Source organism: Chroicocephalus ridibundus, chromosome 17 (genome assembly GCF_963924245.1).
Source record: "Chroicocephalus ridibundus chromosome 17, bChrRid1.1, whole genome shotgun sequence".
Lineage (NCBI taxonomy): Eukaryota > Metazoa > Chordata > Aves > Charadriiformes > Laridae > Chroicocephalus > Chroicocephalus ridibundus.
In genome coordinates, this window is record NC_086300.1 from 1,362,498 (window position 1) to 1,386,297 (window position 23,800).

Genomic DNA, 23,800 nt, shown 5'->3' on the forward strand with positions numbered 1-23,800 from the left:
TGTTTGCTTTAGCAGTTGGTATCTGGTGGGGTTTTGTATCCTGAGGGATGGGTATAAAGGCTTTCGTTACTAAAACAGTGGTTTGTGATGTCTGCTCTTTGAGTTTGCTTTTATGCTGTTTAACATCTGTAGTTTTCCAGGGGGTGCTTGAGCAAATGAACAAGGGACCCCCGGGTTCATAATGTTTATATCCTGTACCCAACTTGGAAGTGAAAAAGCCCATCTTAGAGAAAGAGTATCTGAGTAGAAGTAGCAGCTCGGTAGGTGTTACCTTTCCAAAAGAGAAACAAAACCCCTCAAGCAGGGGTGCAGAGTATTGTCATGGGAAAATTGTGCTGGTGCACTGTGCAAACAGCTGCTTCAACAAGCTTTGCGTTTCCAAATTTTGGAATTCATCACTGTTAAGTAATTCTGCCTTTGCCTTCAGGGTTTTGCTGTGGGTAAGCAGGCTGAGGGAATCAAAGGGTTAAGCACAGGCAGGGAGCTGTAACGGGGAAAAACAGTCATGTAGGGACTGGTTGAGGGATGGGAAAACCTTGAAGATGTCCTGCTGCTGCACTAGCCGGGAAGAATCCTGCCTCTGTCCTATAGAATCAAATCAGTCTTTGTGCAAAACACAGCTGAATACAATACGTGGCTCAGGTTTGGAGGCAAAGCATTGCAGGTGGCTTTGTTTAATGTAGAACGAGTTTCTGGCACAGTAATTGGAGCCCATTCATGGTATTGCAGTCCTCAGCTGATATGGATCATACCTTCAATCTAAACTTGCTGCTCCCAGTTTGTTAGCCTCTGGATACGGGTGTGGGAAAGGGGAAACAAAGGACACATCTATAACTAATCTTGACTTGTGTTGACGTTCTATGGGTGAAACAAGTTTTTCCCTGCTTTAAAATGCTGGAGATGACATTTAAAAACAAATTTGCAGGGGGAAGGGATGGGCCTGTGCAGACAGTTTGGTCTGTCCCTTCTACAACAGAATGCTCCAGAGGAACTAGGAAGCTCTCGGGTCATTTATCCTGGGTGGATTTTTATTTCTGAATCTTTCTTTCAGCTGGGGCTTATCTAACACAATTGCCTGGACCATAGCAAAGTTTTCAACGTTTGTTGGGTGAGTAGAGAACTGAAGGAACCTGGGCACCTCTTTGTGCAGAGAAGAGGCAGTGCTGTGCCAGGTGTGGGAAACGTTTTACTGTCTGACTGCAAAGGAAAAAACAAGTACTTGGCCTAGCCCTGTGAGAGAAATAATGTTGAGCACCAAAGTGCAACGAGTTCTCTTTATGCAAAGCTTGGATGTTGAAATACTGCGTAAATGGCAGCGTTGACTACGCTGAGCTGATCTTGGCACTTCCCTTGTGGCTCCTGCAGTTTAAGATTACAATACTAATTTAGCGGGATTCACAGTTGTACAAGAAAGATCTCCAAGCAAGACCAATAATGTTGAGCCTGTAAAAATATTGCTTCTTGGAATTTATATTAAATGGGCCGTTTTGCATTAAAAATTAAGCTTGTGGTGCTGCCATTCAAACCACCTGATAATGCAGGGTTGACTGTACAGGAAATGAGGAAAATATCAAAGGAGGTTGTGTGGTTAGCCCATTCTTTGAAAATAACGGGAGATAATTGTTTCCATGCTTGCCTGGATCCTGCTGCATGGCTCTGGGCAAGCTGCCTCTCCTCCCCGTGCCTCAGTTTCTCATAGTTTGTGTGCCACCTTTCAGGCTGGAAGCATTGAGGAACAGGAATTACAGAGTTTGTGCGGTTCCTGGCATGCTTGAACCTGAGGCTGCTGCGTGCGGCTCTTGTGTGCATAATGCTGTTGTGCTTGCACTGTTTAGGCCAGCTGTAACACTGAGCTAATATTAGCTTTGGTATCCTGCTTCCCAGTTAGAAAAGGCACTAGGAAGGTCATCAGAAGGTATATCAGATGTTGTAATTTATTATTTTATTTTTTCCTTGCTGAAAAGTTATTTCAGTAGCTTCATGCTGGGCCCTCCAGGCAGATGGCTTAACTGCAACTAGCCATAAAGACGACTATGCGCGTGGGAGAAGGGCTTGTCATAAAGCGTTGATGTGATTTATGTAGTTATAGGAATATAAAGGGCAGGAAACCTTTTTCCTTGTTTTCCCCCTTGTCTGTAACTGTAGAAGTATCAAGGATGTCTTGTTCTGTTTTCATTTTACTTTGTTTTATCTGTACTGGAAGATTTCCAGTCAAAGGTTTCTCATCTTGAGAGCGAGAGCCCTGCCTTACGCAGTGATCTTGATTCCTAGATGCTTATTGAGAATGGATTTAAGTAGGCTTAACAAAAAAGGGAAAAAACCCAAACCCACAGCTCTTATCTTCGTTGCTTGGCTTTCACTTTTGTGATACAGGTGACATGGGTGATGCTGGTAGCTCCTTAGTCATCTGTATTCTCCAGGATCAGAGGGAACAAGTCCTAAAGGTCTAATGTTTGAACAAGTTTTTGCTTGTTTCAAAACCACTCTTATTGTTCATGAGACGCTGCCTGCCCATCTGGTTTTTTCCTAGTTCTTACTTAAATTTCAGAGCATGAAGCCAGTCCAGAAGCACTCCCAGCCTGTGTCAGTGGGTGAGAGATGGGCTTGCTTGAAGACCCCACCAAAGTGGTGCCTTGCATCAGGCTGGATTTAGGAAATGTGCACTTCAACCAAAGGCTTTGAGGATGTTGAAATTCTTCAGATTGTTTTATCATTTGAAAAACAAACTTTGTAAGTTAAAGGTGAAGAGTTCAGTTCTTTTCCTCCATCAGCTGGGTCCATCAGCTTCAGTTTCAGGCCTTGAGCTGCGTTGGAGGGAGTTGCTGTTTAACAATGTCTGTGTCCAAAAAAAAAAAAAAAGACAGCTTGAACTGCAGTGTCCCCTATTAATTTCCTTCAATGATATCTGCAGATGCTGTGTCCGCTGGGCAGCTCTCTCCAGCTGTACTCGTAGCGCAGCTTGTAACCAGGGGAGTGATTATAAAGCCTGGAATTTCTTCCCTTGCACTCCCAGGCCAGCGGTGAAGCCCTCGGGGCCGGTTCAGCGAAGGCTGCGGGGCAAGTCACTGCTGGGTGGTGTCAGATGGGAATCCAGGTTCCCAACCTCGGGTAGGACCCTCTTTTTCCTTGAGTTTTTAGCTTTCCTGATGCCCCCCCTCGGTGGGTTGCTCCTTTCCGCCTTGGTCAAGCGCTGCAGCAGAGCAAGGTTCTGGTGGGGTTTTTTAAAGGGCTGTGCTTTGGGAACAGCAGGTACTTTTTTGGGTGTCTTGGGCTGTACGCGTACGGTTTGAGCAAGAGTCATGAGGGGCATTGTGGTTTAACCACAGCTTCTGCCTCCTCGCCGGAAGGTGCAATGGATTTCAGTGCTCTGAGGGTTTTGCATTTCTGTATTAATGTTGACTGAAATGAGCAAAGAGCTATGAAATCCCATCCTGGCAGGGGTGTGAATTTCCCTTCGGTTGTAAATCGTCTTTAAAGGCAAAGGGATTATTGTAAAGTATTGAGAGAGATGTAGAATACTTCCTTTGCAGAGACATGAGGTGAAAAGACTTGGTGCCAGAAGTTGCTGCTATGGACACGTTAACTCTTTTTGCAGGAGCAGCTGAGGGTTGTGGATATCATTACCTTTTAATCTGCCTACAAATTCCAGGTTCGTTCTCCTCTTTGAAGCCCCTAATCTTCAAATTGTTCTTTTTCTCTCCCCATACATATCAGTTGCAACAGGTTGTCTTACTGCATTCTTCTTCCCTGTTGCATTACTACTGAACGTAACTTTCCTGTCTTGCTTTTGGGATAAAGCGAGATTTTTCTTGTCCTAGAAATGCAGGCTGTGTCCAGCCTCCAAGGTTGCTTGTAGTCATCCTGCTGCTGGTCTTGTACTGCAGATCTTCTCTGCAGCCCTGCTTGGCTTCGTCTTCTGGTGGGTTTTTTGTGGAGACCCCTTGGGTGGTGGGGATTTACAGCCCCGCTTGTCTTTTGGTACCTCGAGTAGGTGCATTCTGGCGGCTTCTCTGGATCTCCTGCTCCATTTCTGGTTCAAGCTTGAGATCCTCCCCATGTCTACTCCACTTGAAATGACCTGGCTGTATTTCTTTGTGGAGATAACATGTTTTTTTCTCTCCAGCTTCCGCAAACTTTCGTCTTAGCACCTCTCCAGCTCCTGATCTTAGCTTTATTCCTGTCTTGGTAGCGAGCTCTGACCATGCCGTGAATTCCCATGAAATGCTTCTATTTTCTAGCATGTTTGCAGATTGCTGTCGTGTACTAAGCACAGGGTTTTAAATTTCATTAGGAACAAGTAAAACTGCCTGTTCATCTCCTTTTGGGCTTTCTGGGATTCCCACAGCAAAAGCATTTATTCCTTGCATAATCCTGCATTGCTTTCAGATTGTGTGGTAGATGAAGGTCCTCTCCGGGAGCACTTTGCAGCAGCAGCATGCGATAGCAGCGCTTTGGTGAGCCACGAGGAAGTGCCTGGGCTGACTGCGGTGGTTGCAAGGATGGTTTCTTAAATCTTCACGTTTCTTCTGAATGTGGAGAGAGTGCAGTAAAGGCACAATGCTGGGAAAAGGCAGTTCTTTCCCTGTAAAGATTTTTAGTCTTTGCTACGTTAAAGATTGGGACTGATAAAAAATAACTGATTCTGTTGCATTTCCTCAGTGAAGCATTCATGACACGCAATCTCCTTTACCTGCTCCACCTGGAAAAGAAAAAATTAAATAAAAACTGAGGCTGTATTTCTAAAGCTTGCCTGCTGCTGAGAATTTTTTGTCCTATTCGGCAATAACCTGTCGGGTAACTTGATTCAGCATGATGAAACCAGAGAAATTGAAATGAGATTTGAATGGGTTGTAACGTTGAAGCTTCAGTTTTGGTCTTTATTTCACTAACGCTTCCGCTGCTTGACACTGCACTGGAAATGCCCGGTTAAAGCGGTTTTGGTCCTCAGAGGAGATCTGTTTTCTGATCAAGTGCCGTCTTGCAGCGTGAGGTTCGATGAAGCGCGATTCCCTGACGTGGTTTGTGGATCTCTCACACCCTCTGGAAGTCCTGCCCATGTCTCCTGTCCAGTTACATTTGAAAACAAGAGGAGGAGAGGGGAAGACACTGGATTTCTTGCTGTCTACCAGCCTCGCCTCCTGCTCTGTCAGACCGGAGCCAGCAAGCGCAGGGTGATGCTATGGCCAAGACCTGCTCTACACCAAAACTGTCATTACAGCTGTAACTCATTAAGCACAATCCTTCAGATGGCCTTAAGCTGCTCTTTTAGTGCTCTGGCATGGTAGGATGGCTTTTTTCCTTTCTGCTGGAGGAGGCCCTGCCCTGGTAACCACCACAGCGTCCTGTCCCTTCTGCTTGTGCACCTGAAGTGCATCTGAGTAGCTGTTGTGCAAAAAAAAACCCCGTTTCGTGCAGAGATCTCGCAGCTAGATTGTCTAGGAAGATGTTGAAGATCAAGGAAGCGGTGCTGGGGTGCAGTAGGGGACACTGATAGACATCCAGCAGCCTGGTTTGGTGTGAATGTTTTGTCTGAAAGATGTTTCTGTGTCACAGGGTCCTGCTGTGGTTTGACAGGCCCATGAGAAATTCAATTAAGGCCTTTATGTTATCTCACTACCCCCATCCCCCAAGTCAGGCGCATCGTCTGAATAAGATGATGTGTTGTAAAGAGCATTAGAAGGTATAGATGGGGGAAGCTGATACAGAACTTAAATAACTGGCAGTAATTTCTGTTATACTGGGGTGGAAGATATTTGCATAAGTTAGTTATTGACAGAGTTGCTTAAGTTTCATCTCGGCTAAACTGTCCCTGACAAATTCTCTCTCGAAAGCTTAAAAATCTTGCTTGAGCCAATAGCTTGGAAACCATGCCCAAAACCATTAGGTACGCCTTGATATTGGAGTGTGCAGGGGAAGCTTCCCTGCCTGGCGAGGCCTCAGGCAGCCCGTCGTTCCATGGTGAACTTGGAAGCTGATTATATTTAAACATGGACTGTTATTTTATGCTTCATCACTTCAAGATAGACCTTTGGAGGGACGTATTCCAAAAATGTCAGGGTCTGAACAGCATGTCCTTAAATTTCTAAACATTCTTCTGATATGAAAGGGTCAGTTTCCCCAGGGTGAAATCTGGAGAGGGGAGGAAGAAAATTTTACAACTCCAAAGAAAGTAGTAATGGGAACTTTAGTTTCGCTTGTCATTGTTTTTTCGATTCAGCTGTAAGTATTCCTTGTTGAAAAGTGACCCCAGAGATTTTTTAAAAGTTTACTAAGGCTTTTATTTTCTCTTTTTAGATGCAGAGATTGGCTGGCCTAGAGAGACTGTTTAGGAAGCTCTGAGCTTCACGGGGTTGGGAATTCTAGGGCCACTGCAAATCCAGAACTCCAGTACTGGAAACGTTCTCCTTTTCAACGCCTGCATTGCACCAGTCTCTAACTTGGGGCTGCAGGAAAGCCTCCTGCAGCAATTGGAGGCAGCCAAATGGCTCCAGGAGATACAGCGACGGTTCTGTTATCTGCAGCAGCTTTACTGTCACATGAAAAGTAAAAGCGCCACAACCTGTTACTTCTCAGCTGTGGAGCTGCCTTGGACCAGCTCCAGAGCCGGTGGCCAGGTGGCAGCTGTGCAAGCTCGGTGCGGAGGGATGATAATAGTACCGAGCTGTAAACAGGACGCTCCACCCTGCCCCGGCGCCTCTCACGCGCCCTCCTCCTCCTCCTCCTCCTCCTCCCCCTCCTCCTCCCCAAAACGCTGCGCTGTGCACGCAGCCTTTGCACCGTAAGGAGGGGCAACCCGTGTCTCCCAGCTGCCCCGTGCCCTTGGGGCTTCTCCATGCTGCCTAAAAACAAACCAAATTTTTCGGTAGTGGAGTTGTACTTCATGAAAAATGAAGTTCTTGCTGTTCATACATGAATAGCTTTAGACGTTTGTCGGCCATCGTGCACAACTGATGCAGATGTCACTGTAGGAGGCCGTGTCTCCTCTGCTCTCGGTCTTGTCTTTTCTGGAGGCTGATTTGTTGTCCTGTTGAAGGTTTGGAGTTGGAAGGTGACCCCAGTTGCTCTGGATGGGATGGTTATGTCAAAAAGGTCCTCTTGGAGAGCTCTGGCAGGGGGCCGTGTGCTGTCAAAGTAGCGTGGGAGAGGGGCTGCCCCATTGCGGTAGCGTTCGGTTCTTCTGCCGGCAGCCTGGCTGGGGAGGGCAGCATGAGAGGAAGAGATGGCTGAAGTCATACGTAATGGAGATGCAAGTAACATAGCCTGTGGGGGCAACGAGGCACTGAAGAGGAAGCTGCACATACTAACAAGTTTCTAAATTAGAGCTCGTGGTAGCTGACTTGCTGTTAACTGTTGGGAGCAGGAGCGTGCCTTGAAATGCCAGCTGGACCCAGGACAATAAGCCTTTAATCCAGTGTGGACCTTGCGAGGTGTGGCTGTCATGCAAGGACTAATGCTTCTCTTGCCCTCCCACGTGGCTTTTTGTTCCTACCCTTTTTTCACCTAGAACTCGAATTCCACTGCTCAAATGGTATTTTAGCTGATAAAAAGATGTGTTTAACAGGCCATGTCCCTGGAACAGTCCCAGCGCTGAGCCTGCAGTGGGTGCCGCAGCACCTTTGTATACGGAGGTATTTGGCAAACACAACATAGTGCTTAAGAGTTTTGACACTAGTTTTAGTGTGGTTAACTCACTACCTGCCTGCCGTGCCCTCATTTTGGGGAGGAAGAAGAGAATGTCTGTACACAAAGCACCTGGAGCAAAGATCTGTGCGTGGCCTTAACATCTTGCCAGGAGGCCACAGGGCTGGTTCTAATATATGTGGTAATTTGCATGTCTAATCAAAACGAAATGTGAACAAAATTTCCTGCTGGCTTGAACTTGCCTCTTTCTTGCTACCTTGTTGGGTTTGACAGTAACACCTTTTTTTCAGCTGCAAGGGTGAGGACAGGGCTGCAGAGGAGGGCGATTGTGCTGCCTGCACATGGGCCAGGCGTCGAGCCCATCGAGTTCGGAGCTGGATGGGGCGCGATGGAGGAGATGGGCAGGGAGGGCAATCAGAGCATGTGCTGTGTCCCGTCCTCCCCGCTGTAGCCTGCCAAGAGGGACTGGCTCTCCGTCCTCTCTGCTGTTGGCTTGCAGTGGGATTGCACTGGTGTGATCACTGCTGACACACAAACTTAACCAGTCACATTTACAAAGCTTCTCTGTTAATCACGTTTCAGCTACCATTATGAAAGTAAGGTCTGCACAGGCGATGTGACGGTCCCGTGGAAGCTGGGCAGACCCAGAGCTCCTGGATTTGAGCTTGGGCCCTGCCAGCAATGGATTATGACAGTGAACAGGTTGCTCGTCTTCCTTTCTGCTCTTTGGTGGATCGATGCATGCACCTACGAACGCACTAAGTGCTCAGGTAGTCCTGCTGGAGGATCCAAAACTTTTCAGCTGTTCTCTTGTCCTGCTTGAAACCGGAAGGGAGCAATAGCATGCTGCCTTGGGGGACACTGAGGCACGCAGGCTCCCTTTTGCTGTTGTATCGTACCATGGGTAAGAGCCTGGGTTCTCCCGAGCAAGCATTGTGCTCCAGCTAGTAAGAAAATACGGCCTTACAGACAGTGCAGTAGTGGGGGGTTTTCTACAGTGTTCATGCGAAAGCACTGTGGACACGCTGAATGTTTCACTTGCTTCTGTAGCAGCTCCCTCGACTTCCACTGGAATGTCTAATCAATGGTTTCAAGCAGCCGCTTAAGGACTGCAATAAAATCTCCTCTTCTTAGAGCAGCAATCTCTTGGTGATAAGCATGAATGCGGCGCTCTGCAGCGGAGTGGAGGAGTGGGTAGGAGAGCAGTCGACCCACCAGCCCTCGCTGGCCTACTCCACTCAAGTGCTGTTTCTGTTGCTGCTTGTTTTCGATAGCTGTCGTGGAGCAGCAAATCTGCCCGCGCCGAGGCTGGGCAGGGCCTTGGCAGAGCCGAGCCGCTGCTCCTGTGGGAGTGGGAACTCGTGGGGTACGTTAGAAGCAATAGGACTCTGGTTTTGGAAAAATAAATGGACTTCTGCAGGCTGGATTGCAAGTTCCCTTCTCGTGGTGTTTGCAGTGGACGTGGGCTTGTTAATTGTGAATCTTGGCTCTGGAAGTCTTAATTTTCTTTCTTTTGCCCCTTGTCTAGCTAGCGTTCCCTGCGCTGCTGCTGTTGAGAAGACCTGCCGTCCCCGGCAGCCCCATGTGCGGCGCACCTCTTCGCTGGACACCATTGTGGGCTCCTACCTTTTGGGACAGTGGCCAAGGGACGCCGAAGGAGCTCCCGCTTCGTGCATGAATGACAAAGCTACCCAGGTACAAACACCTGCAGGCTGCCCTTAAGTCTCTGGGCCATCAGAGGGTTGCAGAACTGAAACGAGCTGTGTAAACTGGGGGTGAATAGGGAAGGCATTGAATTGCCATCTGTGCAGCTGCAACTTTCTAGGAAGGCTTTTTTTTTTTCCCTTTTTGCTTCTCAGCTTCAGTTGATTCCACTTTGGTGCAGAGTTAGAATTTCCTTGGCCTTGTTTGGAGGCAGATGGCCTCTGGCTTTCTGCTCCAGTACTGGCTCAATGCTACTTTTTTTTCCCCTGGCTTGCTGTTCTGGGCCAAGTCCTTATATAAGGCTGGTGGGCTGCGTGCCACACGCTGCGAGAAGTCAAGGGTGCTCCCGCAGAAGGGCTCATGAGCACAAACGGCGAGCGTTCTGCTGTAGAATGGAAAAGCTCCAGACCTCGAGGAACTCTTAGCAACCTGTAAATATTACTGTATGGCAGCAAACAGTGCTTGCCTATCTGCAGAGGTGAAAGAATTTAGAAGGATAAGAGCATCCGTTTGCTTAACAAGTCGCTTATTTAGCACATTCAATCTCTGTTAAGTTGCTGTTTGATCTTTGCTATTCAACAATTTATTACTGGGCTGTTTGCAGGAAATTCTCAATTGGATTCCAACTTCCATTGTCCTTCTCCAAAGTATTCTTGCCTGCTTTTGTTTCAGTTCTAGTGCCCAAGAGCGCTGCGGAGGGCAGAGGGCACGCTGGAAAGGAAGGGAAAGAATTTGTCTAACTTTATTTTTGAGCCAGGGAAGCACACTCTTCCTTTCTGTCTTCATCAGCAATGGTGGGAACACCTAACCCCACTGTTTTGGGGCTAATTAGTTTTTCTTGCATGTGTCTCTCTTGAGGAAAGGGTTGGAGAAGAGGGGGCACATCCTTCTTCCTGGAATGGAAGATACCACTATGTTAATTCAGCCTCTGCTGAGTGTGGAGCTGATGGCTCCTCTCTGCAGTGAATGGGCCAGGTGTGCCACAGTCTTTGATCAGTTATCTGCAAGTGTCTTCCAAATGCTAATTTTTGCCTTGCAACACGCCTGTGAGACGAGCAGTAAGCAGTGATAAACCTCTCTGCCTGTCAAATGACTTATTTGTTGAAAGCCGGGAATAAAGTCCTGGCTTCCAGACTGCCCTGTGTATTAACGAAACGGTCCTCATCGTAACCTCCGGGACTTTGCCACTCCTTCCATGTTTTCAGGCTTAATAGTGACCAAACTTGGGACTTTCTCTGCTCGCCGGCACATGTTTACTTCCTTCCTTATTCAGCTACTGATCAGCTGTTTTGCAGAGCTCTGTAGATTTGCTATCATAAGGTGGTTAAGTGAGAGATACAACTGCAGGTGCTCGCGGTGGGGTGAGGATGGCAGCACTACACATGAGTGGAGCTCGTGGCTTTATCTTGCTGTGCAAAGCATTTTTTTTTTTTCTCTCCTTTTTCTGAGGAAGCGGTTTTGCCACAGTTAGTACAAAAGGTTCTGTAATTTCCTTCTGCCGTGACAGTCTGCCTGCGAGAGGTGGGACACTCTTCGTTTTCAGGCCTTCCTATTGCAAACAGCATCTTTTCTTCCTTTTTAGGCCCTAGTTTCCTTGTGAGCACCAGTGCAGTGCTCAGTGCGCAGCGTGTCACGGCAACAGGCTGTGATCAGTGGCTTCTCAAACAGGGCTCGGGAGGTTTCCAGGGACTTGAGGAGAGTTTCCCTCACGTCCTGCTGTACAGGACTGTTCGTAGCAGCTGGAGTTCAGCTTCCCACAGATTTGCCTCGTGCAGTAACGTGGGACAGGGCTGCGGTCTCGTCTCTTAGACCTCTGCCTCTTCTCCTTAGCATTCTTATGTGCCTGATCTACAGGGATATAAAATGACACAATGTGTTGGGATAATGGCCAAATGGTGATGTTTGAGTTGTTTAGGAGAGAGTATCTGAGGTAGGAATGAGATCAGCTGTGCCATGTGCTGAAGCTGCAAGGATGGTCGCTGCCGTAGGATTTCCTTTCGCCGTGGCCTGTTCCTGGGCTCTGGCACGGTGCGGGGGCAGCGCGGGGATGGCTGTGACCCACGGCTCTGAGCTTGGCAGGACCTCAGAGCAATGGCTGGAGAGATTTCTGCTCTCGAACCAAACCGAACGCTGTAAATCGAGCAGAAGAACTTGTCTGCCACAATGTCTGCTGCTTACAGGCATTGCAAAATGGAGACCGAGACAACAAATGGTTTCAGCTGTAGGGAACGCGGTGTGCTTTGCTTGCAGCGGTATGTGTAAGGAGGGAGTTCATTCGGAGCCTGTGGAGTCAGGAGAGGGTTGGATTTCTGCCTAGAAATCACCTGTGTCCCTTTACAGAAGGGAAACCTGGTACCCCTCTAGGTAACTTGCCGTGTTCCTTTGGTTTAAACAGATTTTAAAACCTGTTTTGAGAGAAGAGGCTTCTGTCATCCCTGTGACTCAACAGGGTTGTTTAAAACAGCTGCTGTTCTTGCAGTAGCCTCTGGGGAGATCAGTTAAGCTGCTTGGAGAGGAACCGTTCTCAGGCCCTTGCACCTCCTGGCAGGCTGTCGCTGAGGATGGAGCAGGGAAGTATCATCCAAAGCCTCCCACAGAAATGGCAGGCAGCAGGGACGCGGGGTGAGCGTTTTGAGAGACACTGAAATGTGATGTTGGGGAAAAAATGATGGCTGGTCTTGAAAATTGTGTGCCTTTGGGACCATTCCGATCCTGGAGTCTCCGCTGAGAGGGCTGAGTTCAGTGGAAGGAAGTTCACACCCTTTGCTGATCAGATTAACAGCCCTTTCGGATTTCCATTGATATTCAAAATGTAGCTGTTGCTTGGAAAACAGCTGCGTAAGGTGGTGCTGAGGCTGTTTTTCTGCATGAAGAGCGTCAGCTGAGAACTGCCAGCCCTGCAGAGTGAGGGATGTGAGCTGGAGAGGCAGCTGGGCTCCTCCAGCGCTGCGGCAGCAGTCGGTCTGCAGCCCAAAGGCCGGGTTTGGCTACGCCTTGGAACTCCGATACGGGAGCCCGAGGTCTCAGAAGCGAGTTGTGTGTTCTCACAGTTGGGTGAGGCTTTTCCTCTCGGTAATGCTTCTCCCTACAACGAGTGCCTGAAACCCTACGTCACCGTTCATCAGGCAGCAGCCCCTGCAAGCGGCACAGGGGGCGGCTGCCGTTGTTTCTCTGGAGTAGTGGCTCGCTGCGCTTTATCTCGCCGGGTGCTCGTGGTGATTATGCCCCTGACTTCTGGGCAGGTCTCTGGCCACGTAGGTCTGCGAGGTCCAGTTTCCCGATAGGCACAAATCTGGCCAAAAGGAGTTTGTTCTGGCTGATAGAAATAGATGGCTGTGTCTTGATCACGTTACTGAGTAGTGTATTAATGGGGGATAGAATCATAGAATTGTCAGGGTTGGGAGGGACCTTAAAGATCATCTAGATCCAACCCCCCTGCCCTGGGCAGGGACACCTCCCACTAGATCAGGCTGCTCAGAGCCCCGTCCAGCCTGGCCTTAAGAACTGCCAGGGATGGGGCTTCCACCACCTCTCTGGGCAAGCTCTCAGTCCTGTTCCTGGATGCAGGAATAGGACTGTGAAGGGGCAGAAGTTGGTCACTTATTGTTGGGACTCTACCACCATCTCTAAAGCAGTAAATGTTGTGATTATTCTCAGCCGTGTTTCTCGTCACTTCAGACTCCAGTGTCCTGGCATGACGCGGAAGTGGGGAAAGCCAGCTCCGGTGCTCACAAGCGTTCTGCTTCTTGGGGTAGCACAGATCACCGCAGAGAGGTAAAATAGACCCCTCCCGCTGCTTGAGCAAGATCTGGGTTAGTTGCTAACGTATAGGAGGCTCCTGCTTGCATGGGAGGGAGTGGGAGGACAGGATGCTATTGAAGACGAGACCGTAGCCCTCGTTCTCACCCCTAACGCTCGGATTCAACTAAAGACTGCTCTTGCTGGCTTCCTCTAGCAGGCAGCTGTTGTAAAGTAGCTCCACTGAGACTCAGTGCGTTTCTCGTCGGTGTCGTGGTGTGTGGGGGTTCAGCAGCGCCCGGTTCCTACCACTCTGTAGGTGGAAGATAACCCAGATCCACTAGAGGAAGGGCACCGGCCACATGGCAGCGGGGGAGTTGTGCCGAGGCCGTGCGAGTACCTCTGGTCCATCCTTTGAGAGGTGGCCGGAGCTGCTGCTTGTGTGATTGAAACCAGCTCTATTTTGGCACTTCCTTGTGGGTCGGAAGAGAGGGGGAGGAGAAGGACAAGGCGTGATCCTTTTTGGTGGTGGAGGTGTGTTGGCTTGTCTGGTTCTGTAGCTGAAACTTTGTTTGCTAGATTGCCAAACTGAAGCAGCAGCTCCAGCGAACAAAGCTAAATGGCAGAAGTGGCAAAGAAAAGGAGAAGAGCTCCCCGCTCCAGGGGGACCATGCTGTCCTTGGATCGCTCAGGGTACGTTCACATCTACCCCTGCTCTGCTGTCACGTACGTCCTAGTGAGGTGGAGAGCAAGCTCTCCAAGCGTCCGAGCTGTTCTCAGAGTTCTGCTCTGGTGCCTGAGAAGGGAGAATTTTTTTGTCTCCCCCCATCTCTTCACCGTGTCCCTGTGCTTTGATCTGCGGTCAGTGCGTTTACATGACTCTGCTGTCGGTCTCCTCCCGTCAGCCTCCTGGAAGGCTTTGGCTGAGCCCGGGAGCGCTGTGGGAACAGGATGTAACTGCTGAGTTTGTGCAGATGGAACTCTAACTTCTTTGATTCTGCATTGTTACAGGACTCTCCTTCAGGCTTCCTTTCTCCATCTCCCATTTTGAGGCTCAGCCCCTGCTTGCACAGGAGCCTGGAAGGGCTGAACCAGGAGCTGGAGGAAGTGTTTGTGAAGGAACAGGGGGACGAAGAGCTTCTGCGGGTAAGTGAAGGTCACAAGATGGCCCTGAATCTTCTGGGTGGTCTTGGAAGTCCTTTCTTCTCAAGAGACTGCCCGTCTCTGTTTCTCGGCCATGGGGATGGTCTCTGTGTCCAGCTTTAGTTTAACTGGGTCAAGTGGCTGCTGGCTTCCCTCCTTGAACCGTGCTGGTGCTGTGAGAGAGCAGCCAGTAGCGATCTCGGGATCGATGATACCTCATTGACAGCTCTAAGAGACTGTCTCAGACTGGCATCCAAAGGCTAGTTAGTGCTGTGCGGCTGTGGGAGAAGCGATCCCAGACAGCTGACGAGCTGAAGTGCGTTACGGGATACGGAAGGGCCGATGTCCTTCTGGCTGCGGAAGGCTTCCTCGCTCCCCGGAGCGGAGGCTCTGCCCGTATCTGTATCCAGCACCCCAAGGAGCCGCTGTCTGTAGGTGCAACTGCTGTTAGACCTCTTCGCTGGCGACAGGGGTTTCTTGCTCCGTTAAGACTTTGCTTCTTCCCTAGATACTGGATGTCCCAGATGGCCACAGGGCTCCGGCGCCTGCCCAGAGGGGCTCTGGAGATGCGTCCCTGACTCTGGAGCCCAGCAGTGGCAGCTGCAGCAGCCTTTCTCTTTCTCCTTCCCCTTCCGTGCCTCTCCGCCTTTCTCCACACACCCCGGTGAGACTGGCAGCAGAAGAACCCTCCTCTGCGGCGGACGAGGCACAGCCAGATCCAAAGGAGAAAGGTAAAGACTGAAAGCAGAGGGGCTGGAGGTCAGCGGGGGACGAAGGGGGCCGGTGCTACCAAAACCTCGGTGCAGTGGCTCCTCCCGCTCTGTGTGCTGGGTTGGGAGCGGCAGCTGAGGTAGAAGAAAGGGTCTCAGCCGGTTTGGCTAAAGTGTAGCGGACTTTTAAAGCTCCAGTAATTCCCCTCCGGGTGGGTGGTTTCCGGTACCAGATGGAGGATGTGAGCTGGGAACTACACAGATAAACTCTTGCGGCTTTGGGGTGTTGCAGCCTGCAGCCCCAGGGTCTCAATGAACCCGTTCTGTGTTGAGTTAGAGCGCTGTTGGATTCTTTTAAATATTTCTCACAATCTGTCTTGTCCCTGCTAGAGGAGGGCAGCCCTTCACCAGTCCTGGCCTTTGCTTCTTCTCCTCGGCCCAACCACAGCTACATGTTTAAACGGGAACCTCCGGAGGGATGTGAGAAGGTCCGGGCCTTTGAAGAAGCTTCGTAAGTATGAGGAGTTGTTGGCAGAAGAGAACTCCTGTGAGCCTGGTCCTGCGGGAGGATGCTGGGGTGGGGGCGGCTGAGGCTTCTGTTGGTGCAGTTGCCCCCCAGCCCTGTTGTAAAAGTAGGGAGCGGCCTCTGGGAAAACACTCAGAGCAAAAACGTGGCTGCTCAGGCCCCGCTGAGAAGAGCGGAAAGCTGAGTTCTCCACCCTCAGACGTGCGCAGAAGGATCTTGGGATTCCTTGCAATAGGTTTTTCTCGGCCAGCAGAGCCTCTTGAGGAGAAGCGGTGGTTCTCCTATAAATAAGTGTGCTTTCCTAACCAACCGGGCGCTTCCTGCTGCTCTGTGCCTCAAGAGCGGCCCAGCTCGCAGCAGAGGCAGTTCGGCTTTTAGTCAGTCTCTTTGAAGAGCACGCGTATCCGGGTGTTTTCTCGGTGCCCTTGGAGGTGTCTGTTCTAACCACATCCATTTGCTGTCTCTCCTTCAGCTCCCCCAGCCCAGATCAGCCGTTTCAGCCTTCCTGCCCGGATAAGAACAAAGTGCACTTCAACCCCACCGGTTCCGCCTTCTGCCCCGTCAGCCTGGTGAAGCCTCTTTTCCCAAACGTGGGTTTCCTCTTCCGGGGCTTCCCAGCTTCTTCCAGCGCTGGCGCGGGCACGTTTACATCCTGCCAGCCCACAGCCCCCGCTCCCTTCCTCGGGGTGCGGAAGGACGCTGCAGTAGACGGCTTCAGCGAGGCCTCCAAGTCTCCTTCACTGAATTACGAACACTGGAAACGCGGCCAGCCCGAGGAGAGCGTCGTCTTCCACAGCTCTCTGGTGGTGTGAGGCCTTTGGGAAAGGCAGCCAGCAAGAGCAGCTCCGGCTCCTCGGGGTGTCTCTGCCAGCCTGGGGAGACTGGTGCCTTGATGGTGGGATGTGAGAGCCGAGAGGCGGCGCTGGGACAGAGAACCACAGCAGGCATCCTCTGCGGGTGATGGAAACTGTGAAGGACAGTGTGCCACGGGACTCCTCGCTGCTGGAGAGGCTCACTTCTCCGAGCCTTCCCTCTTCAAAGCACTTTCCTGTGTTGAATTGTCTTTGTTTCCTGTGTGATTGTTTTGCTGGTGGGGGGCAGAGGGAAACTCCTGCTTCGTGGCTCTGTGGGGGAGGTTGAGCTGGGAGAGTTCAGCTGGGGCTCCCGTAGCCCCTCTCACGCCTGCGGCTGAACCCTGGGGAGCAGGGGCGGGGGCCGGCGCCTGTCGGGCAGCTGCCTTTGGATGTGCCGGAGCAGAAGACGTTTATCTGCACTGTTAAGACAGCTCATCTCCCTCGGAGCACAGAGAGGAGAGCGGTGGATCCCTGACCGTGCCTCCCCGGACACCTTCACCCCTTGGTAGAGGCTGGAGCGCTGAGAATCCTGCGCCGAACGGGAGCGCGGGTGATACGGTGCAGGTTTGCACAGGCCTGTGCCCCGGGGGAGGGAGGCAGAGGCGTGGGTGGGGAAGGGGCTTCCAGGTGCCTCGGCCGCGCTGCGGGACGAGGGGCTGAAGTGAAAACTGAGCACAGCAAAGTCCCCGCTGGGGGGGGGTTGTGGCTGCTGTAGAGAACCCCCCGCTGCTCCCAGCCTGGCCGGGGCTGGCTCCGGGGGGGGGACGGGCCCCCTCTGCCTCGCCCAGGGTCCGGCTGCGGGGTCAGTCCTGGCGCGGTGCCTTCAGAGGCAAAGCGGTAACACGGGAACGTGGATTGTAAAAGCCTCTTGACAACAAAAGTATTTGATTTTTGTGTTCAGTTGCAAAGGCTCTGGGTTGTACTGAAGAAGCCTATTTTCTTGTATCTGATGTAGAAACTCTATTTTCTTCCAAAGACACTATTTTTGCAGCTGTTTGAAGTTTGTATTTTATGTATTGCAAAGCTTAAAGGAGGAATGTTGGCTCTGGAGTTCTTGTCCTGTGTTTTAGAGGGGTTTTGCAGATGCTGGTATTGCCAGTTAAAAGGAAACAAAATAAATATTTCAGGCATCCCACGTGCCTCTTTGGGATTTAATATATTGAGTCTAAACCGGAGCGTTTGGCGGAAGCCGCTGAGGCCGTGGACAGGCTCCGCTCTGGGTTCTGCTGAAAAACGGGGCTTTGCCGGGGCTCAGCGGGAGGGGGCCGGGTCCCGCTGTTCCTCCGCCGAAGCCGAGCCCGCCCCGAGGCTCGGGGAGGCGCTGAACCACCTCCGGCGCCCTGCACCGGGGGGCGCTTTAGCAGAGAACGGGGCGGTGGGCAGAGCCCCGCCCCCGGGGCAGAGGACGCGGGCGGGCTTTAGGACCTGCGCGGCGCCGCCGGAGGGTGCGGCGGCCCCGCCCCCTGCCCGAGTGCGACGGCGGGAGCGCCAACCAGGTACCGCCCGTTAGCTTTGCCCCCGGCCGCGCAGCCAATCCTCGCACTCCACATCGGGTTGCGTCACGGCAAGGGCCGCGCACGGCGAAGGACCCCGGCCTGGGGCTGCCCCGGGCGCTGCCTGCCCCGAGGGGCGCCCCGCCGCCGTGACCGCGGCCGAGCCGCGGCGGAGGCGGCCCCGGGAGGGCCGCGGAGGGTCTCGGCGCTCCCCGCCCGGCCCGGCCCGGCCGGCGCCCGGCGCCGTCCGCCCGTCTCCGCCCCGCGCCGGGCCCGGCAGCGCGGCGGGCGGGCCCCGTGCGGCGGGCGGGCGCAGAGCCGGGCGTATGAGGCAGCCCGCTCCGCCGCCGCCGCCGGCCGCGCTGCGGGATGTGGTGCTGGACGTGCCCCCGGCGCTGAGCGCCCGCCCCGCCGCCATGGGAGGGAGCGGCAACGGCGCCGCGCTGCCCGAGCGCCTCCGCCTGCCCGTCTGCTTCCTCGGCGTCTTCGCCTGCTACTTCTACTACGGCATCCTGCAGGAGAGCATGTCAGCGGGGCGGCGGGGGGCCGGGGGGACCTGGAGCGGAAGCCGCAGGGGGGACCGGGGACAACCGGGGGTGGGAGCAGGCGTGGGGGGGACGGAGGACCGGGCGGAACCGGGGCGAGGGAGCCCCGGGGGTGACCGGGGGGGAGACCCGGGGGACCGGAGGCAGGGGGAGCCCGAGGGGGGAACCGGGGGAGCTCCGGGGGGAACCGGGAACGGGAGGACTGAGGACCGGGGGGAACCGGGGTGAGGGAAGCCCGGGAGTGATGGGGGGATAGGGCAGAGAGCCCCGGGGGGAGCCCTAGGGGGGAACCGGGGAGGGAGCCCCAGAGGGGACCGAGCGGGGACCCCTGGAAGGGACCGAGGGGAACAGAGAGCGAGGGGACCCCAGAGAGGGAGAGCCCTGGGGGGGAACCGGGAGCGGGGAGCCCCGGGGGCGGCCGCCCTCACTGCAGTCACAGCCGGGGGAGCCTTCCTCGGGTGGCGTCTCACCGTGTCCCACTCCCGCAGCACACGGGGACGGTACGGGGAAGGCGCAAAGCAGGAGAAGTTCAAGTACGCCCTGACTCTGGTCTTCATCCAGTGCGTGATCAACGCCGCCTTCGCCAAACTCCGTAAGTCAGGGCTCGGGAGCTGCCGGCTGGGCCTGGGTGCCTGGGGCTCCGCTGCTCGGGGTTGTGCCCCTCTGAGGGGACAGTTGCCACCGCTCTTCGGCAGAGCATGTGTTGATTGGCCTTCATGTCTCTGGGGGTATCCTTCATAGAATGGTTTGGGTTGGAAGAGACCTTAAAAATCATCCAGTTCCATCCCACTGCCCTTTAAGCAACCGGGCTGGTTGCTCAACCTGGCCTTGAACCCCTCCAGGGATGGGGCAGCCACAGCTTCTCTGGGCACCCTGGGCCAGGGGCTCACCCCCCTCACAGCCAAGAATTTCTGCCTCAGATCCCATCTCAGTCTCCCCTTGTTCAGCGTAAAACCCTTCCCCCTCGTCCCATGGCTCCCCTCCCTGCTCCAGAGTCCCTCCCCAGCTTTCCTGGAGCCCCTTTAGGGCCTGGAAGGGGCTCCAAGGTCTCCCCGGAGCCTTCTCTTCTCCAGGCTGAACCCCCCCAGCTCTCTCAGCCTGTCCCCACAGCAGAGGGGCTCCAGCCCTCCCAGCATCTCCGGGGCCTCCTCTGGCCCCGCTCCAACAGCTCCGTGTCCTTCTGCTGTCGGTGCCCCAGAGCTGGAGGCAGCACTGCAGGGGGGTCTCCCAGAGCGGAGCAGAGGGGCAGAATCCCCCCCCTTGCCCCACGCTGCTGGGGGTGCAGCCCGGGGTGCGGGGGGTTTCTGGGCTGCCAGCGCACGTTGCCGGGGCGTGTTGAGCTTCTCACCCACCAACACCCCCAGGTCCTTCTCTCAGGGCTGCTCTCCAGCCATTCTCTGCCCAACCTGTACTTGCGCCTGAGATTGCCGTGACCCAGGTGCAGGACCTTGCACTTGGCCTTGTTGAACTTTGTGAGTTTGGCACGGGCCCACCTCTCCAGCCTGCCCAGGTCCCTCCGGATGGCATCCCTCCCCTGCAGGGTGTCAGCCCCTCCACACAGGTTGGCGTTGATGGCAAACTTGCCCCGGGTCCCACTTTGCTAAGGTGCTTCACGATGGCGGTAGCTATTCGTAGCTCTCCTGACTTTCCTCCTCTTTGTCTTCCTTCCAGTGATCCATTTTTTCGATGCCGTCAAAGCAGATCGCACACGGAGTTGGCTCTACGCCGCCTGCTCGCTCTCCTATCTGGGCGCGATGGTCTCCAGCAACTCGGCGCTGCAGTTTGTCAGCTACCCGACTCAGGTGGAGCGGGGGGCCAGGGGAGGTGGCCTTCGGGAACAGCCTTGCGCTCCGTTACCCCCTTGCACTCAGGGTGCCCACAGCTGATGCTGTGGAGGAGCCACCTGCTGAAACGACACAGAGGGAAGCTAATTCTGACGCTTGTTTTCCCGTAGATGCAATTCTGGGGCTGTATCACGGGGTTTCAGTCAGCGCTGGGAGTGTAGGGAGGGGCTAAAAGAGCTCAGACTGTTCCAGAAAGGGAAGAGCAATCCCTAGAAGTTACGGGAATTTGCTAATTGGGAGTTGATGCTAATGCTGGGGGGCTTGAGATTATTTGTGAAACCTTCACCATTAATTCAGCAGTTGCCCTGTGGTGGAGTTTTTTATCTTCTGTTTTTGAAGTATCTGGTGTGTTTCATTGGAAGGGTCCCTCAGGGTGGTCTCATCCCGTATGGTCACCCTTGCATTGCCGTGATCTCTCTCGTTGTGGCGGGTGATGGTATGCAAATAGTTAATACAGTCTTTCTTTTCTAGGTCCTCGGCAAATCTTGTAAGCCCATCCCAGGTAAGCAAATATCACATTTCTTCTTGTATATTTATGTGGATTTCTTGTGCCCTCAAGGAAGGCCTCAGCTGTCAGAACGGTGCCTCTCCCCTTCTGTTTGCTCTGTCACAGGAAGAGCAAATGGTGTATCTTTTTCCGTTGGGCCAAGTTAAAGTCCCGCAAGAGGGTTTTGGGAGCGGTTTGTGATGTTGCTTCTTTTCAGTCATGCTTTTAGGAGTGACTCTGCTGCGGAAGAAGTATCCCCCGGCCAAGTATCTCTGCGTCCTCTTGATAGTCGCAGGCGTGGCCCTGTTTCTGTACAAACCGAAGAAGGCGGCTGGGAGCGATGACCACGTCTTTGGCTACGGAGAGCTCCTTCTGGTGAGTGCTGCCAACGCAGAAATAACCCTGGCAGGGCTGAGTTGGAACGAGCAGTTACAACTCAGATAAGGCCGTGTCCTTTGTACCTCGCCCGTACCCTGATGCTGGTGTGGAAACACTTCTGCAGGAGGACACCTGGGCTTGAGGGTGTGCTCTCAAGCTGTGGTGCGAGATCAGCGCATGACTACACATGTACCCCTCTTAGCGTATGTTTTGAGGCCACATAATTGCTATTTAGTAGGTGATTGGGATGTAAAAAAAGAGGGAGAATGCTCAAGGTTTTCCCCATAGAGAAGAAATGAAGAATGAAGGGTTTTTCTGTTGTCTCTTATCTCTGTCTTTTCTGTTCCTAGCTGCTGTCGCTGACCTTGGATGGGCTGACTGGTGTCTCACAGGACCACATGAGAGCTCACTACCAGACGGGTTCCAACCACATGATGCTGAACGTTAATCTATGGTCCACCTTATTCCTGGGGGCTGGTAAGGAGCCCCCTGCGCAAACCACAGCCACTGCCCCAGAGACTGCCCCGGGACTCCCCGTGGGAAGAGACCTCGTGTCAAGCTCCAAAAAAGGGCCTAGAACGCTTTTTGCAAAAAACTTTGTTTTGGTTTGGGGCTTTTTTTGGTTGTTTGTGCGTAAAGTCGGGGTTCTCAGCGCAGCTCTCCTCACGCCCACCAGAGGACAGCGCTTCACGCAGAGCGGGGCTGCCCCCACCCGCGCTCACCCTGGGACACGGCTCCCCGCGCAGGCCCTGCAAACCGCAGGGGTGCAGCTTTCCACTGCGATTGGGGAGTAGCGCTTCTCATTAATCGCTAGGGACCGTTGGGTCAGAATTGGCTCTGCAGCTAATGAGTGCTTCTTTCATCAATTAACTATGAAGGTGATCACTTTTTCTCCTGTTCTCTGTGTTTTCCACTGTGTAGAATTCAGTCTTTGCTTCTAGTAGCTGCTGTTGGGTTATGAGCGTAAACTGAACTTACACCAAGTAGGCGGCAGCTACTCGGGCTGCCTCTGGGCTCGTAATTCACGCTTCTCATCTTCATCTTTCTTCCAGGGATATTGTTCACTGGAGAGCTCTGGGAGTTCTTGAGTTTTACGGAACGCTACCCCAGCATCATTTACAATATCCTACTGTTTGGCCTGACGAGTGCGCTGGGTCAGGTAAATACGCTCCCCTTGTTCTGCGTCTCTGCTGGGATTTGTTTGCACAGTTGGGAGATGCCAAAGTAACGTTGCCTCACTTTCCATCGCTGTGGTTGGTGCTTGCTTTCTGTCCAGGCTACCTTCAGAGTAAAACTGCGTTTGTATGCAAATAATGATTTGAAATAAGATTCTTTCATCTCTGGCTCGATGGCTTTTCATCTGAAAATATGATCCATGTTGTACTTTTTCCAGTCAGAGTGACAAAAGGCATCTATTTGTTTTTTACAGAGTTTTATTTTCATGACCGTGGTATACTTCGGACCTCTGACTTGTTCCATCATCACCACAACCCGCAAGTTCTTCACCATTTTAGCGTCGGTCATTCTATTTGCCAATCCCATCAGTACGATGCAGTGGGTGGGGACGGTCCTGGTGTTCTTGGGTAAGTCTGGGAAGGAACCAGCTGAGGTCTTTCCCCTGTTAACTTCAACTGAGATGATGTATAGCGAGGGCAGAGCTAACAAAAGATCTAATCGTATTAGAACACTCTTGGTGGAAGAGTGTGTTGGTTGCCTCACCAGCGCAGGAAAATAGCAACCTAAATCCCAGCAGATCTATTCTGTCTTTTTTTTGTCCCTGACACTGGGCAAGTCACTGCCTCTGAGTGACCCTTAGTAAGTTAGTGCTGTTAATCTGGTATTTCACAAAGTTCTTGTGTTCTGTTTGTTTGAAGAAAGTGCACAGAGAATTTCTTCACACGGATTATTTTATCTCATTGCAGGCCTTGGACTTGATGCCAAATTTGGAAAGGTAGTAAAGAAGACATCGCATTGAGGAAATGGTTGATCTCAGCAGTTGGAATGAACTTTTAATTTATTGTCTTGTACCTCAAAATCTGTTATGAAACTGGACTCAGGATAGGTAATCAGAAGGGGAGTGTGTGGAATTTTTTTTGTTTTTTAATTCTAAATTGTCTTAAAAGTGTAATACATTAGTTTTAACTGTAATTAAGTTTGGGTTTTTTTTCTGTAATCAAAGCTGCGTTACTAGATCCTAGCAGCAGGATGAAATTCTTGCCTTAACAGGAAAAAAACCTTCATATCTTTATTAAAGAAAAACAGACAATGGCCACTTTTCCAGAACTTTAATTTTGGTATCGTTGGCTGATCTTGGGCAGAAACAGCACACCTCTCGCCCAGGAGAGGGATAGTCTTAGAATGATGTTCGTTCTTTGGTGCGCCCTGGAAAGATCCCTGGATTAAATGCCTGTGTTGAAGACAACCCCCTCTTCTGATTGATTGCATGATTTTTTCCATAACTGAGTTGGTGGAGCAGCCAGTTGGACATTCTTCCATTAGGATAATATGTGTAAACATTGAGATGCATTATATCCTTCATCCGAGCCCTTCTAAAACAGAAGCAACTCTTGGCATATGTAAAAGTTTACAGGAAACCTGTTTAACCAGTGGGGCCCGAATTAATTCTTTTCATCCCCCCTGCTGATGAAGGAACAGGACCCTCTGCTGCTAAAACCCTGCCAAGGTTGTGTGACAACGGCTTCTAAATGTTGAAAGGGCCCTTGTAATTAACCACCAT

The 23,800-nt window shown here is 52.2% G+C and overlaps 2 protein-coding genes across 7 annotated transcripts in view; both read left to right on the forward strand.

The window, feature by feature from the left end:
- Nucleotides 1-17,449, forward strand: part of FAM117A (family with sequence similarity 117 member A) — a 32,520-nt gene extending 15,071 nt beyond the window's left edge. For 5 of the 6 annotated variants that reach the window (XM_063354736.1, XM_063354735.1, XM_063354737.1 and 2 more), the window contains 7 exons: nt 9,170-9,336; nt 13,003-13,119; nt 13,663-13,776; nt 14,095-14,229; nt 14,735-14,957; nt 15,327-15,447; nt 15,935-17,449. In XM_063354736.1, the coding sequence (XP_063210806.1) occupies nt 9,316-9,336; nt 13,003-13,119; nt 13,663-13,776; nt 14,095-14,229; nt 14,735-14,957; nt 15,327-15,447; nt 15,935-16,274 (1,071 nt within the window). In that variant the 5' untranslated portion in view covers nt 9,170-9,315 and the 3' untranslated portion in view covers nt 16,275-17,449. The remainder of the gene's footprint in view (nt 1-9,169; nt 9,337-13,002; nt 13,120-13,662; nt 13,777-14,094; nt 14,230-14,734; nt 14,958-15,326; nt 15,448-15,934) is intronic. The other variant, XM_063354733.1, reaches the window with a different exon arrangement.
- A 647-nt stretch (nt 17,450-18,096) lies between these two features.
- Nucleotides 18,097-23,485, forward strand: SLC35B1 (solute carrier family 35 member B1). Its single transcript, XM_063354801.1, has 9 exons — nt 18,097-18,335; nt 18,843-18,946; nt 20,026-20,156; nt 20,670-20,700; nt 20,903-21,060; nt 21,414-21,540; nt 22,116-22,222; nt 22,493-22,646; nt 22,986-23,485. The coding sequence occupies exons 1-9, from the start codon at nt 18,136-18,138 to the stop codon at nt 23,036-23,038; spliced, it is 1,065 nt and encodes a 354-aa protein (XP_063210871.1). The 5' UTR covers nt 18,097-18,135; the 3' UTR covers nt 23,039-23,485.
- The last annotated feature ends 315 nt before the right edge of the window (nt 23,486-23,800 follow it).